Source organism: Takifugu rubripes, chromosome 16 (genome assembly GCF_901000725.2).
Source record: "Takifugu rubripes chromosome 16, fTakRub1.2, whole genome shotgun sequence".
Classification (NCBI taxonomy): Eukaryota; Metazoa; Chordata; class Actinopteri; order Tetraodontiformes; family Tetraodontidae; genus Takifugu; species Takifugu rubripes.
In genome coordinates, this window is record NC_042300.1 from 7,306,054 (window position 1) to 7,319,533 (window position 13,480).

A 13,480-nucleotide genomic window follows, 5' to 3' on the forward strand; every position below is an offset into this window, starting at 1 on the left:
CCCCTTCTTTGTGCTTTGCGGTGGAGCTGAGGAGAAACAGAGAGGAAGACGGAGGCAGAGCGCAGACAAAGCGCGGGGTGAGCGAGAAAAACGGAGACAAACAGCAGCGAGTAGATGAATAATATCTGATGACTTTGGCTGGTGGCGTCGCTGCGGCCATTGTGCAGAAACCCTGGGAGATCCTTCACACACAAGGATGCAGCGACGTTTCAAGGCTGACAATGACACCGACTATCTCTGGTGAGTCAGAGGTGGTACAGTGTGTGTGTGTGTGTGTGTGTGTGTGTGTGTGGGCAAACAGAAAATATGAATATTACAGAGACTGAGTGGAGGAGGAGGGCAGATGGTGGCAGGCTGATAGCTCAGACTCCAGGCTATGAGCTTCTCTGGAGGCCTGGGTTGAGACCTCACGCAAACATTCACACGCCTCCTCTTAAATCAGCCTTTTACATTTGATATATTTGCATTTATATTTGCAAACATCAGCATGAAAACTGGATCCCTTAAAATGAATCAAAATTCTGGTTCAACCTGTTCCTTTTCTTCATGGCAAAGCGTATTTCCCCCCCTTCATTTATTAGTTTCCTGTCAACTAATCTTTGTGCTCCCTGTATTTCTTTTATAATTTGTATGCACATTAGATGTTGCGCTTAAAGGTTTGCCTTTGGTTCATTCACATTTCAACCAATAAAAAAGTACTATTCAGCAAAAATGCTACACACATGAGAACCTACATGATTATTTCTCTGGCCTTAAAGTCACATTTGCCCTTCAGCCAATATGAGACATAAAATTCATTTTTGTCAGTTTGAGAAACAGTTCTATAAAATAAGTGCTCCAAGTCTACAAGGATATAATTATACATGTAACATAATTAATAATTATACTATCTCTTCAACTAGTATTTTAGCCACGAGGGGGCAGCAACAAACTGTCTGAATATTTCATAAAAACATTAAAGAAGTTAAAACAGGCTAAAATACGTATATAATTATTTTTAAAAGTAAATACAACAAGGGAATTCACACTTGAAAATATACTGTAAGAGAATCCCTAAAACAATTGACTTGCCTTCATTATCTAATTTGCTTTACTTTTTAATAATTGAACTATCCACCGCCGTCACACTCGTGTAACGCATCTTTCCAGATTATAAATATTAGAATAATTTCCCCACAATTATCCAAGAGTACACGTGTGTGAACGCATGGAAAATATCTTTAAAAATTCTCTAAATAGAAAAATGCATATGACGGATCATGATTAGGCATTACAAATACAAGAGGCCAGATTATAAACGCTATAACATGCTAATTAATCGATTCCATAATGTATCACCTTTTGTCCTGTATCTGCAGTTATTGTTATGTAATCATCGTGGACCGAGCTTAATTAATTAGTATATAGAAGCTATATATGTATATTAACTATTTTAAATTCAAAATTACATTTGAACATAGTTGTAAATTGGTTTCTATGCATACTGATGCAATTACTAATTAGAGTGACATTATTTAATTTCCAGCGTCCACGCTGCAGATTTAGACACGGAATCACGCACATCAGCTGCAGTAAACACGTCGGACCTTCAAACAAGCGAGACTGATTGATAAAATCCAGAATTACGATGCAGGAACCGTTACGAGGCGCAAAGCTTACTGTCAGATTAGCGACGTTTCCCCCCTGAGAGCCTGAAGAAACGTTCACAGACTGCAGATCCATAGAAAACAAATACAATTTAATGACAAAAAAGCATATAGAAATTGTGCAATCGTTGATTCCTTTTTACCCCCTTTACACGTTTAATCACAGATTTCAGGTCAGTAATTTTGTTTTGGTTTTGTTGGTTTTTGTTCTCCACCTCACACTTAAATCCAGCTGAAGGATTTCAGATTTCAAATCAGACCATCTGGTCAATAAAATCGGTTGATCACCAAATGATATATTAAAATATTAGCGTATATATCAAGTAAATACGTCAATACGATTTTGCGTATTGAATTTTTTAAACAAAGGGATTGGTTGTGATTGCTCACCTATAGGCCTCGATCGGAGAAGTTTCTGACGGAAATATTTCAAATCAATATTCATATATTGGATGCATTGGATTTTATTTCCCGTTCTGTCCTGTACATCCTTCAGCTTGACTTGAGCTCCTGAATTCGGTGGTGGATTCCCCTTAAAAACCTTGCACCATCAGATTATGTCACAGGATTTAAGTGGCACGAAAGCGCGTCTGTGTTTGTGCGTTGGCACAGACTGACAGAGAAAACTGAACAAACAAACATACAAACAAACAAACGAGGACATAAAATTTTCAGAATACATCCCACAAATAAGTCAGTGAGTCAATGAGTTTACACATACAATAGAGCCAGAGCTGGTACCAGGGACCTTTTTCTATCTTAGTCTTTTTTTTTCTTTTTCTATTTTCTGGAGGGTGGGGGTTCGTCTTATTATTTCCTTGAGACCGGAAGGCAAAATGAGCTGGAGGTCACTCTCATCACAGTATTTTGGGAAAGTAGAGAAATAACAAGCAGCAAAAACACACTGTAAACAGGCGCACATAAATGTCTGCACAGAAAGAATGGAAACGGAACATCCTTTAGTAATATTATCAGCATTATTATTCTTATCATTATTGTTGGTGTTGTTGTAATTAATATATTACCAATTATGATCTTAATAAAATGTATTCAATTATGTTTTACAAAACCTACAAGATAATAATAATAATAATAATAATAATAATAATAATAATAATAATAATAATAATAATAAATAAAGTCCGACATACATCTCTTGCTTTTCTCATCTCCTGTCAGAATCCCTGTAGCTTTTGTTAGGATGGAAAGATGGCGTTTATTTAACCACAGTGACTATGACTTCTCGTCGAGCCCCCAGCTTGTTTTTATATTTCCCCCACCCCCTGCAGACCTCCACATCCTACTCTGCCTTTCTCAAATGACACATTACATCATGACATAACGGCGCCTTGGCAGAAGCATTTCATTGACGAATATATATATATTTTTAATATTTCATGGGGTTTTTTTGTTTTTCTTTTTTTGGTTAGCACAAACCAGCCGCGTTTCCAAAAAGGCTCGGCAGTTCCGCGGTGTGACATTGCTCCATGCAGCCCTCCACTCTGCGTATTTTCAGTGCTTTGATGCCGTTTTATATCCCCAACCATGTGCGTCCAACATTATCAGCTGGCTGGCTCAGTCCCCGGTTCCGAGTGGTCCAATAATCGAAAAAAAAGAGGAGGCATTATTTTTCCCTCCGTCAGGGGTCCGCGTTTGGATGAAAACAATGGGTCACTGCACTGGAGTTTGTCCTCCGTGGTGAGGAGGGGTGTCCCCGTACATGTCCTCTCCTCCAGGTATCTGTCCCCCAACCGGTGTCATCCTCTTCTCCTTCTGCCGCCTGTTACAAAACCAAACTCTGACCACCTCCTTCTCCAACTGCAAGCTGTCCGCTAGGGAGTTGATCTCCGCTGCTCCTGGTTTTGGACATTTCAGAAAATGGCTCTCCAGAGCCCCTTTGACGCCCACCTCAATTGAGGTCCTCTTTTTCCTTTTCCTTCCCTGTGCGGCGATTTTATCCAGGCTGGTGGGGCTCCCCGAGGTGGAGTCCGCCTCCTCCAGCCACTTGTTCAACAAGGGCTTGAGTTTACACATGTTTTTGAAGCTGAGCTGGAGCGCCTCGAACCTGCAAATGGTTGTCTGGGAAAACACGTTTCCATACAAGGTCCCAAGAGCCAGTCCCACATCCGCCTGGGTGAAGCCCAGCTTGATGCGTCGCTGCTTGAACTGCTTGGCAAACTGCTCCAACTCGTCAGAGGTCGGCGTGTCCTCGTCTGACTGATCGTGGTGCCCACCGTGCTGGTGATGATGCGAGAGGGACTGCTGGTGGGCCACAGGGCCGCCTCCGTGCTCGCTGAGGTGCGGACTGTGGCTGTGGTGGTCCTCGTCCCGAAGGGGGTGGTGATGCATCCCGCCTTGCTCTCCACCGGGCATCAGACCGAAGCCGGACTGGGAATACACGAGACTCTGGCCCTCAGATGTCGTCATGCCGGGGATGTGCGTGCTGGCGGTGCTGGTTCGCCATGCTCTGGCGTCGTGATGAGCCTGCTGGTGAGCTGGATGAGGGTGTCGCTGTTGCTGTTGCTGCTGCTGCTGCTGCTGTTGCTGCAGACTGCTGGAGTTCTGCAGCTCCTCTCGGTCACTGTCGTGCAGCACGGGCTTCACATCCTGTTCACCGAGGGGACTGGACGGCCAGGGCGCTCCGGCGTCACCGTGAGACAGCGCCGTTATCCACTGGTGCGCGTGGCTGAGGGGATGTCCGCCGCCCGGTAACGTGCTATAGTCGTTCTGGAGCAGGGTGTGCGCGTCCCTGTACGCTGCCGCCTGCTGCATGCTCCCGGACTCCGAGTGCGGCGGCGGCGCGCTACTGGGGGTAGTGAGGACGCTGTAGTGATTAGACGCTGCGGTCGCCATAACTATCGGAGCCAGAGTGATAACTGTAGTTAAAAGGAGACCGCCTTTGACAGTAACACTTTTGCGCCACGGGGCAGCTAGGCGTCTCTCTCCAGCATCTCCCGGGCGCTGTGCCAAGGGGACGCAGAGGCGCGCACCTGTGGTCCGCCTCGCTTCGCTCTTTATTGGCCAAGAACGGTTGACAGATGTGGTTACCCCTGACAGCACCCCGCTCATTGGTCACGGGAGATTGTACAGAAACCCCAATCGCTCTGCCAACAATACGCGCAGCAGTCCTGCAGCACGCTGAGGTACAAAGTGAAGAGAGAAACACAGAAACGAATCAAGAAGCAATTTCATTTACACGACAGAGTCGTTTTATTTATTGGGAAAATCACTTTATGAAACATTTGGGTCAGTAGGTCACGTTTGTATCTGTCGCGCGTCAAAACGCTGCGTAAAAGTTGCGCAAGCACAGCGCATTAACCTGTGTTGTGCCCACGAGATTTTATTGTTTGAGTACAATTACCACATCTTGCAACCTTAATATGAGGCACATTTACGTCGATTTCTTGTGATATTTTGCTCCACGAAACTTCCAGCTGCCTTTCATGCCTCCAGGACGCAGTCCAGAGAGAGGGGCTGCGTGCTTCCAGGGTCTCTGCCCCGTTGCTATGGCGAACGCGGTGAATGGAACAACGCCCACGTCACAGCTGCAATTCGCTCCCTCTTTTCGTCCCGTTCCAAAGAACCCATTGGGGTCTGCGCACTCTGCCGCCGGGACAAATAATGGGGGGTGAGCGGAGAGGGCAGCTCGGGGCCAAAAAGAGGAGACTAAAGAATAGTCGCTTCAGCCTTCGCACCCCCTCTGTGCAGCCTCCCACCTGCTTGTTGGGTAAACTTTGAGTTGGATGCGCCCACACTGGCGTGAGGCTCAGTTTCTTCTCCTCTCTAATACAATTTAATCGCAAGTAAGTCTTTTTCAGAGGAACATACCGATTTCACATATAAAGGATTTAATTGCACCAATTCCTCCCATGCTGACTGAGAAAATAAAATCCAGCAAGCAAAATGAAAACTCAAACTTTTGGAAATATTAGCAAACCCTTGGCAAGGTCCTTAGCAAGCCCTAACCCTAACCCATTGCTATGTATTTAAATTTGATTTGCTAAAAATTCAACGAGAAAGAAACCTCGAAGGAAAAAAACGTTTTAAGTTCAGGTGAATATGCTGCTGAGCAGAGCAATTGTTGTCATTTCTAATTCAGTTCACACGAGGTCGACAACTGATACTGGTTATTAATTAGAACTAATTGCTCAAAAGCGATAACTGGCTAATCTTTTGAATCTACTGAAGCTTAGAATGCAGAGTTGTAAATTAAACCAGCGTGAATTATACACATATTTATGATTACGGTGTAATTCTGAGAATTGCCAAATGTGTCGCCAGGGGCTCTGGCTAGCCGTGTGTTGAGACAGGCAAAACATATTACCTTAATAGACTAATATGCAAACTACTGGCTGCCCAATTGCAGGACTTAATAACGCATAAACGATGCGAGTCCTGTTCTTACAAGATGAAGAGGTCGCTGTTAATTCAGTAAAAGGGACGGATGTGCTGTCAACACATGTTGTGCTCCGACGCTCGTACTGTCTACGTTTCTGTGCCTGTTATTTTGCATTCAAGAGTGGGAGTTAATGATGGAGAATCTGAGTGTTAAATTAACAGTAATTATATTGTCCCCGTGCTGTAAAGATTCAATTTCTTCACAAGTCTAATGGGTCGAAGAGTCCCTGTGGGCAGGCAGAACACTGAGATGTTACTGACGACAGAAGAAATGAACACAACTAAACGCCAGCTTCGCAAATGATTTTCCTCTGTCACGTTGTATAAATATTGTCAGCATCTTCATTTAGTTTAAGACGCATGAGACAAAGTCAGATCGCTTGCAAGTAAACCAGCATTCATATTGCTTTCATTTTCTTTAAGGCCAGAGTGTGACCAACACATGTCCCTCCCCCTGTGGGAACTCTTAACACAGGGGTAACTGGGGCAGGGGGTTTCTTTATGCTGCCGGACACAGGGAGATAATGGCCATTCCTCCACAGCTGGCCCACACAATCAAAGGCAGAGAGGGCTCGAAGGATTCCAGCTTTAACCAGACCATTGTCTGGGCTAATTACATCTGAATGAAAGACCCCAAGAACTCACCTCCCCCCTGAGCAAAACCTGCACAGAACACCCTCGAACAACCCTTCAGGGATGAGGAGAGCACATGCACACACGCATGTGCACACGCAAGCACACACACATATGCGTTGGGTTGGCTGATTACTCATCTGCACTCACATCCCCAGCAGGCTCTCATCAAAGTGTTGTGTCTCTCTCCCAAACACACACATGTGGCACTCGGCATTAGATCAGATCTCAGCTTGCTGCTCTCAGAAGAGATGAGGAGGTCTTAGAGGACTTAGGTTGAATGGAACACACTCACAAGAGCCTTTCCCCAACGCGCCCACCATAATCCCAATCCATACTCTCCTTCTGCCCCCCCAAGTGACGGATCTGGGCTCCGGCCTTGGCTCAGCACAGAACAGCCCGAGTGTGCAAAAACCGCTCAGTGATGTCTGGACAGAAACAAAAACACCCTGGGAAGTTATTTGTGCAGTAATTTCCTCAGTAAAATATGAGTTGAACTCAGAAGTGAAAAGGGACACACCGTGAGCTCTGAAAGCAGCGAAGCATCACAGAAAAAGAAACGACTCGAAATTTAGGGCCCGTTGCCGGGGACAGACAAACTGCTGAGTCAGCGTCGGCGTGTGTGAGCATCTGAACTGCCTCCTAAAGGTGATGGAGGTGACAAAGATGTCACCCTAACATTTAGAGAGGAAGAAAGCTGTGCCAACACACTTTAAAATTTAAGATGCAAATATCTTTTTAATGTTTCAACCGATACAATAAATTCCAAAACGCAGTTGACATATTCACACGGAAATGGGTCTTTAGAGCGGGTGTGGACAGGGACAGTTTAGAGGCAGATTCAAACTGTGCTGCATGTACAGGAAGTGTGTCACAAAGAGAGGATGAGGGTGATGTCATCCAATACAGCCTAAACAGATTAAAGGTACGCATGTGAGTTTATAATTGGTTACGTATTTTTTCTCTGTACATGTTCCAAATTGTGTATGTGTGTGTGTGTGTGCGTGCGTGCGTGCGTGCGTGTGCATGCGCAGCATGAGTGTGTGACAGTTTCAGGGTTAGGAGGTCTCGCTGCTGCTCAGTTTAGCATTGATTTATTCTCTTTCTCCAATTTATTTCCCCTTCGCCTGATCTACCTCTGGGAGGACAAATGGAGGAGAAATGCCTTGCAAGCACAGCCCCTCTCTCTCTCTCTCTCTCTCTCTCTCTCTCTCTCTGTGTCTCTCTCGCACACGCACATTGCTTGCGTGTACCCGCGTGCACTGACAAATGTCTCAATAAGTGCTAATGCACTTAGATTGGTATTTCTGAAGCAATAGCAAGCAAACACACACATACACGCACAACATTTTAAGGCTCCGGTTCCTCTTCACGAGCAATACTGGACCATTCAGACAATTCCATAGAACTATAAATTGACAACACTCCTTAAGCCCCTGGGCTCCCAGAAGCCTTCCCATGTTGTCTCTTATAAATGTCTTCAGGGAACCCATAAAGACATAAAGGGACACTCCTCTCTTTAGGTGAGTGGTTGTAACTCACCAGCAGGTATTTTTACTGTCCTGTAGCACGGATTCATCTGGACTCGGACCTTCTAACGTCCAGCACAAACGCCGGACGGGAGAAATGTGAGTGCAGTGATATTTTATGAGCAGCTTACTCTCACACCCTGCTGTAATGGTTTGTCATTGAAGGGGAGTCACGGGCTGAACATGTCGTGTCACTTCTGCTTTGGGATGCGATAACGAACCTCTGCTTTCACTTCCCGAGCAGAAAAGGAGGACTGGAGGAGGGGCAGGCAGGTCGTTAAACCCACTTGAAAGCTCAGCACTCTGATCGATAGTCTTGGGCCAAGCAGGGATTAAAATCAGGCTAAGTCTGTTGCAATCGATACTGATGGCTAACCCCGGGGTTAAAACACGCGTAAATCTCCATACACGTCCATACGCAAATCTGCACTACGGCCTACAGTACGGATAAATCTACAGCTATCCATGCATTTGGACGCACAATGGCTTCCAGTGTGAGTGTGGTCGATATGAACGACTGCCATACTGGCATTTAGCCGCAACATATGTACTTGCATCGATGTGGTACATGCCTGGTCTGGGTACGGCTGCACATTTGGGCTCATCGACGGGGATGAGCGCTGAAATATGAACTCCAGGAGGTGCTGCACGTGTGGGGAAACAAACACAGCAATAATGGCGGGAGAATAATTTATAGACAGAGCGCTGACATGCATGATTGACTGTTTCACACCCCAGCAGGGGACAGACATCAGTGCTCAGATTGATCTTACAAGCGGCGGGCCTGTGGATCAATTATCAATGTTGATCAATGTCACCACGGCAGACGTCTGTTGCACATCTATATTGCGATCATCTCGAACGGTGCTGAAGTTTTCCGCTTTTTCCGGAGATCCCAGATTTTTGGGGATAAATTTAAATGTTTGCCATACAAGAGCAGTCAAAGATGACAAACCAAGTGCTGCTAGCTTCCCAAAAGCAAGTCAAAATTACACCTTGATAATCTAAAGATGTGAAAAGGATCCGTGTCCACGAGCCACTGGTGCCATTTGGTGGAGTAATAATACGGATTTTTAACTTGGACTGTGAATATTTGAGAAGCTATAAACCAAAAACAGTTTCTAATTTTAAGTGCTCCTGCTAAAAGGCCATCAAATGTGGGGCAACCTAATGGACACCATTTCTTACTGGAGCCTGCGATGCTCCTTCATCTGATTTAAGTTGTAATCTGAAATCTAATGGACCCAGAGATACACACACACACACACACACACACACACACACACACACACACACACACACACACACACACACACACACACACACACACACACACACACACACATACAACTTTTATCTTGATGCTGAAACACAACAACAAACATTCGAGTCTTCGAGAGGTGGAAACGGAGCTCCAACAGCACGAGCGCACCTTTCGCTTTCCATTCAGCTGCCAACTCTAAATCGTGCTTTTTTACAGCCCCCTGCGCATAATCCCTGACATTTGGCACGATCTGCATAACGGTGCTCTGTTGTTCTCACGGCGGCAGGCTTGCTCTTCACAGCACCGACGTGAAGCGATCAATTGTCCGCGCTCACGACTCACAGGTGCAAACACTAGTGACTAAATTGCTCAATTACGCGTCAGAGCGGTGGGCCGAAGGTGAGCTCTCCTGTTTTGGAGATGGATGGATGCCAAACATGCAGTAAGCAACGCAGGAAGAGGGCTACTGAAAGGATCAGATTTTTATATTTCAGGAAGTATAAATGTAATATTTTAGTTTGTGGGCGTTGGGGCCACATAGTTGGGTTTATTGTGAGGTACAATCAGGGAATATCTACAAGAGGAAATCTCACAATGCGACAAAATATCGTTTTAGATTTTCATTTCAGATAAGCAGAACACAATACGGAAACACACATTCTGTGGCTGCTTGTGTCTCTTTTCATTAGTCATTCCAGATGTCCCTCAGTCACAGGGCGTCCTCCATCTCTTCAACAAACATGAGGGGGGGGGCAGGGGAGAGGGTGGCCCATTCAAAGCACCCCATGCACACACACACACACACAAACACCCACACACACACACACACACACCCTCATTGACTGAAGCATGCAGTAACCACAACATGGAACCAGTGTCTCCTATTAAGTAACTCCTATCAAATATGCAGCTTAAAACATAAAGCCATTAAGGAACAGTCTCCTTCTCCCACTCCAATGTGTGCCAAATTAAAACAATCCGATTCATAATCAATTCACCACCCTCAGAACCGCTGTCTGAGTAAAATCACAAGTAATTCTTTACACATGTAAAGAAGGCTCCCTTGTGACGACGACTTGACTCTAAACACATTTAAAGATGGTGAACCTGAACCGAGATTTATGCCCAGACCGACACAGAAGACACTCCAGGGAGCAATAAAAGCTGCTCCGTGTGTTCTAATCAAACTAATCTTTGTCTTCTCTCTCTGCACACGAGCACACACAGAGGATCATCTTTCTTCTCGTGGTTTCCTTTTGTTGCTCTCTGCTCTCCAAATCTAATTCCTACTGAACTCACATTTCAAAGGGCCAGGCAGGAAATAGTATTCCATGTGTGTTGTTACCATTGGCTACAGATTTTCCGAAGTTCATTAGAGTGTCTCTTAGCGTGTGGAATTTGAACACGGAAAGAGCATACGCACCAACGCACCTCCCAATCCGGGCCCAAAGCAGCTAAGCTGGCTCCCATCAAGGGGACATTTTGTGTATTAAAAGCTTTTGTTTCTTAAGTTGATAATTTAGAGAACATCCACCATGTACTGTGTAAGACACCTGCCTGACAGTGGAGCCACCTTCTCTCATTATATGTCAGGCAGATGGAGAAAAGTGAAGAAATAAAAGCAAACATTGCTTTTGTGAGGGGAAACACTGCTTTGCATGTTTCCCTTCCATGCATATCAAATGGCCTTCTGCAATTGGAAAGCATAATTCAGGGTGGAGGGAAAAACGGAGGAGCTACTCTTGGAGGCAACCTAGCCAATTAATTTGTAGCTCAGATCTCGGAGCCTCACTGGAGAGGTGCTAGGCTACATAGAACTAAGATAATTTGTGTAGCAGGTCCACATTAAATATATGCATGAGGCTAATTCAGTTAGTGTCTTGGCCCTGTAGCTGTGGTGAGTGTGGCACTAGCTCCCATTAGCGATGGTTTTCCCTCCAGTGGAAATCAACAGAACTCAAGGCAGACGCCAATTTTTATTTTTTTTTATTTTTGCATAAAGCAAACAAAATTAAATTTAGCCAGGGAAATCAAAGTGTTGTGTCAAAAGTGCCCCCCACCTCTGTCTGTCTGTCTGTCTGTCTGTCTGTCTGTCTGTCTGTCTGTCTGTCTGTCTGTCTGTCTGTGTCTCTGTCTCTGTCTCTCTCTCTCTCTGTCTCTCTCTCTCTGCCGTGCGATCTCTCCCTCTCTGTGTGCTTGGTTGTCTCTCTGAGGGATAAATTACTCTGGAAACATAAGAGAATTTAAGAAATACATATCACAAGGAAAAAAATGGAAAAAGACATTCCGAACAAGGGGCACTGACAACCCGCTCCTGAGATGTTCGTGTCTCCATTTTGGCATGATGGTGTGTTTCACTGATTTTGCTTGTTCTGACGACACGTGTCTCTCTGCGCGTATTTACAGTATTTGTGTGATCCTCTCAGGCTCAGCAAAATCTCACAACACAGAATGCAACAGTTACAAAAGGGCTGGACCAGAATCTCCTTGTTTGGATTTACAGTCCAGCTCCATCCATTAATGAAATCATTGAAAAATGAATTTGGTAGCACACAGAAAGCAGACAGAAAAATCCTCCACCCTGGCTGTTTATTTCAGTCACGATATCTGCTGCTGTGCCTAATAAAAACATCACACAGACATTTTAACAATGTCACAGTGGTTATTTTCATTAGGGGACAGATTTAACTTTCAGTCATGAATGCAGCCAGGAGGTTTTTCAAGGTTGTTTGGTGGAGAAAATGATGAAATTTAAGGGTGATGGATGCTTTAGCTGCACCCCAATTCATCTATTATGTGTATTTTTTACTGTCAAACACAGGTGACAGATTTGTGTGTGTGTGTGTGTGTGTGTGTGTGTGTGTGTGTGTGTGTGTGTGTGTGTGCATGTGTGGCAGAATGGTGAATGAGGGAGCTCCTTGCAGTCTGCTTGACATAAAAAGGCCGTTTGGCCATTCCTATTGAACTTGACCTGCGGGCCAGATCAATGTGTGTGTGTGTGTGTGTTTGCATGAGTGTGTATCTGCACACACACACACACACACACACACACACACACACACACACGCCTGCCCAGGCAGATCAATGTGTCTCCGTGTGCCGTGGAATGAGAGAGCACGCTGATTACCCAGGGGTGGCGTGCTGGGGGAAGAAGAGGAGGGAGAGGGGATGAGAGGATGGAGAAGGAGGATGATACAGAGCGGAATGAGGGAGGGAGGGGAGGGCAGTGATGAGACAGAGGAGAGGATGGGGCTGAGACCATGGATCAGGAGGGAAGCTCAGATCATTTCATTTTCATTTTCCCTTCATTTCGCCGTGTATGTCAGGACATTCTGCATGGATGAGGTGCCAAAATTTAGCTCTGCAGCCAGATGGCATAGATCAGTTGTGTAATAGTGACACAATCTGGAGGAATTTGGTCGTCTGGGGGGGTCAGTCATCCGTCCCCTCACTTTTCACCCTCCTCCTTTCTTTTCTATAAAGCGATGACCATCTATAAACCACAAAGCCACCTCACCACAGAGATGTTTTAGTTTACAAGGAAGACATAAAACCCCAGCAGCTCCATGGCCATTGACAGTGTACATCAAGATGTTTGGCTGCTGCGCATGTGTTGTATCTAGATTTTCAATGGTTTCATCTTTAAGGGTCTGAAGGACTGTGCCGCTGGGCTCCTCTCATCTCTTTCCCTCAGTCAAGATCCCATCAGGGGCACTTGTGTCCAATCAGCATGTAGCCACTGTAAAATATGCTTCACTCTCTCTGCGTTTAAAAGCAGGATTAGTAATGGTTTTTCAATAGGTGGTTGTACGTGCAAGAGTTGCTTTTCTGTTTATACAAAACGGAGTCTTTATTTTCTTTGACCGCTCAGTTACCGACCATGATGAAGTACAGGAAGTGGTCATGTGACTTCTCATACCCGTCACATGCACAACCGTCTCTCTGCGTGAGGCGATACACTGATGTTCACAGTACAGAAATAAATGTAATTTTTTTTAAATCCTAATGAC

At 45.1% G+C, this 13,480-nt stretch overlaps 1 protein-coding gene across 1 annotated transcript; it reads right to left on the reverse strand.

Moving 5' to 3' along the window:
• Positions 1–3,063: 3,063 nt before the first annotated feature.
• On the reverse strand, positions 3,064–4,635 carry pou3f2a (POU class 3 homeobox 2a). The gene has a single exon (XM_011611987.2). The coding sequence runs from the start codon at positions 4,497–4,499 to the stop codon at positions 3,318–3,320; it is 1,182 nt and encodes a 393-aa protein (XP_011610289.2). The 5' UTR covers positions 4,500–4,635; the 3' UTR covers positions 3,064–3,317.
• Positions 4,636–13,480: the final 8,845 nt, after the last annotated feature.

What these genes read in the sequence shown, in the direction of transcription:
- pou3f2a (XM_011611987.2), bottom strand. Translation starts at nt 4,499, where the DNA reads ATGGCGACCGCAGCGTCTAATCACTACAGCGTCCTCACTACCCCCAGT.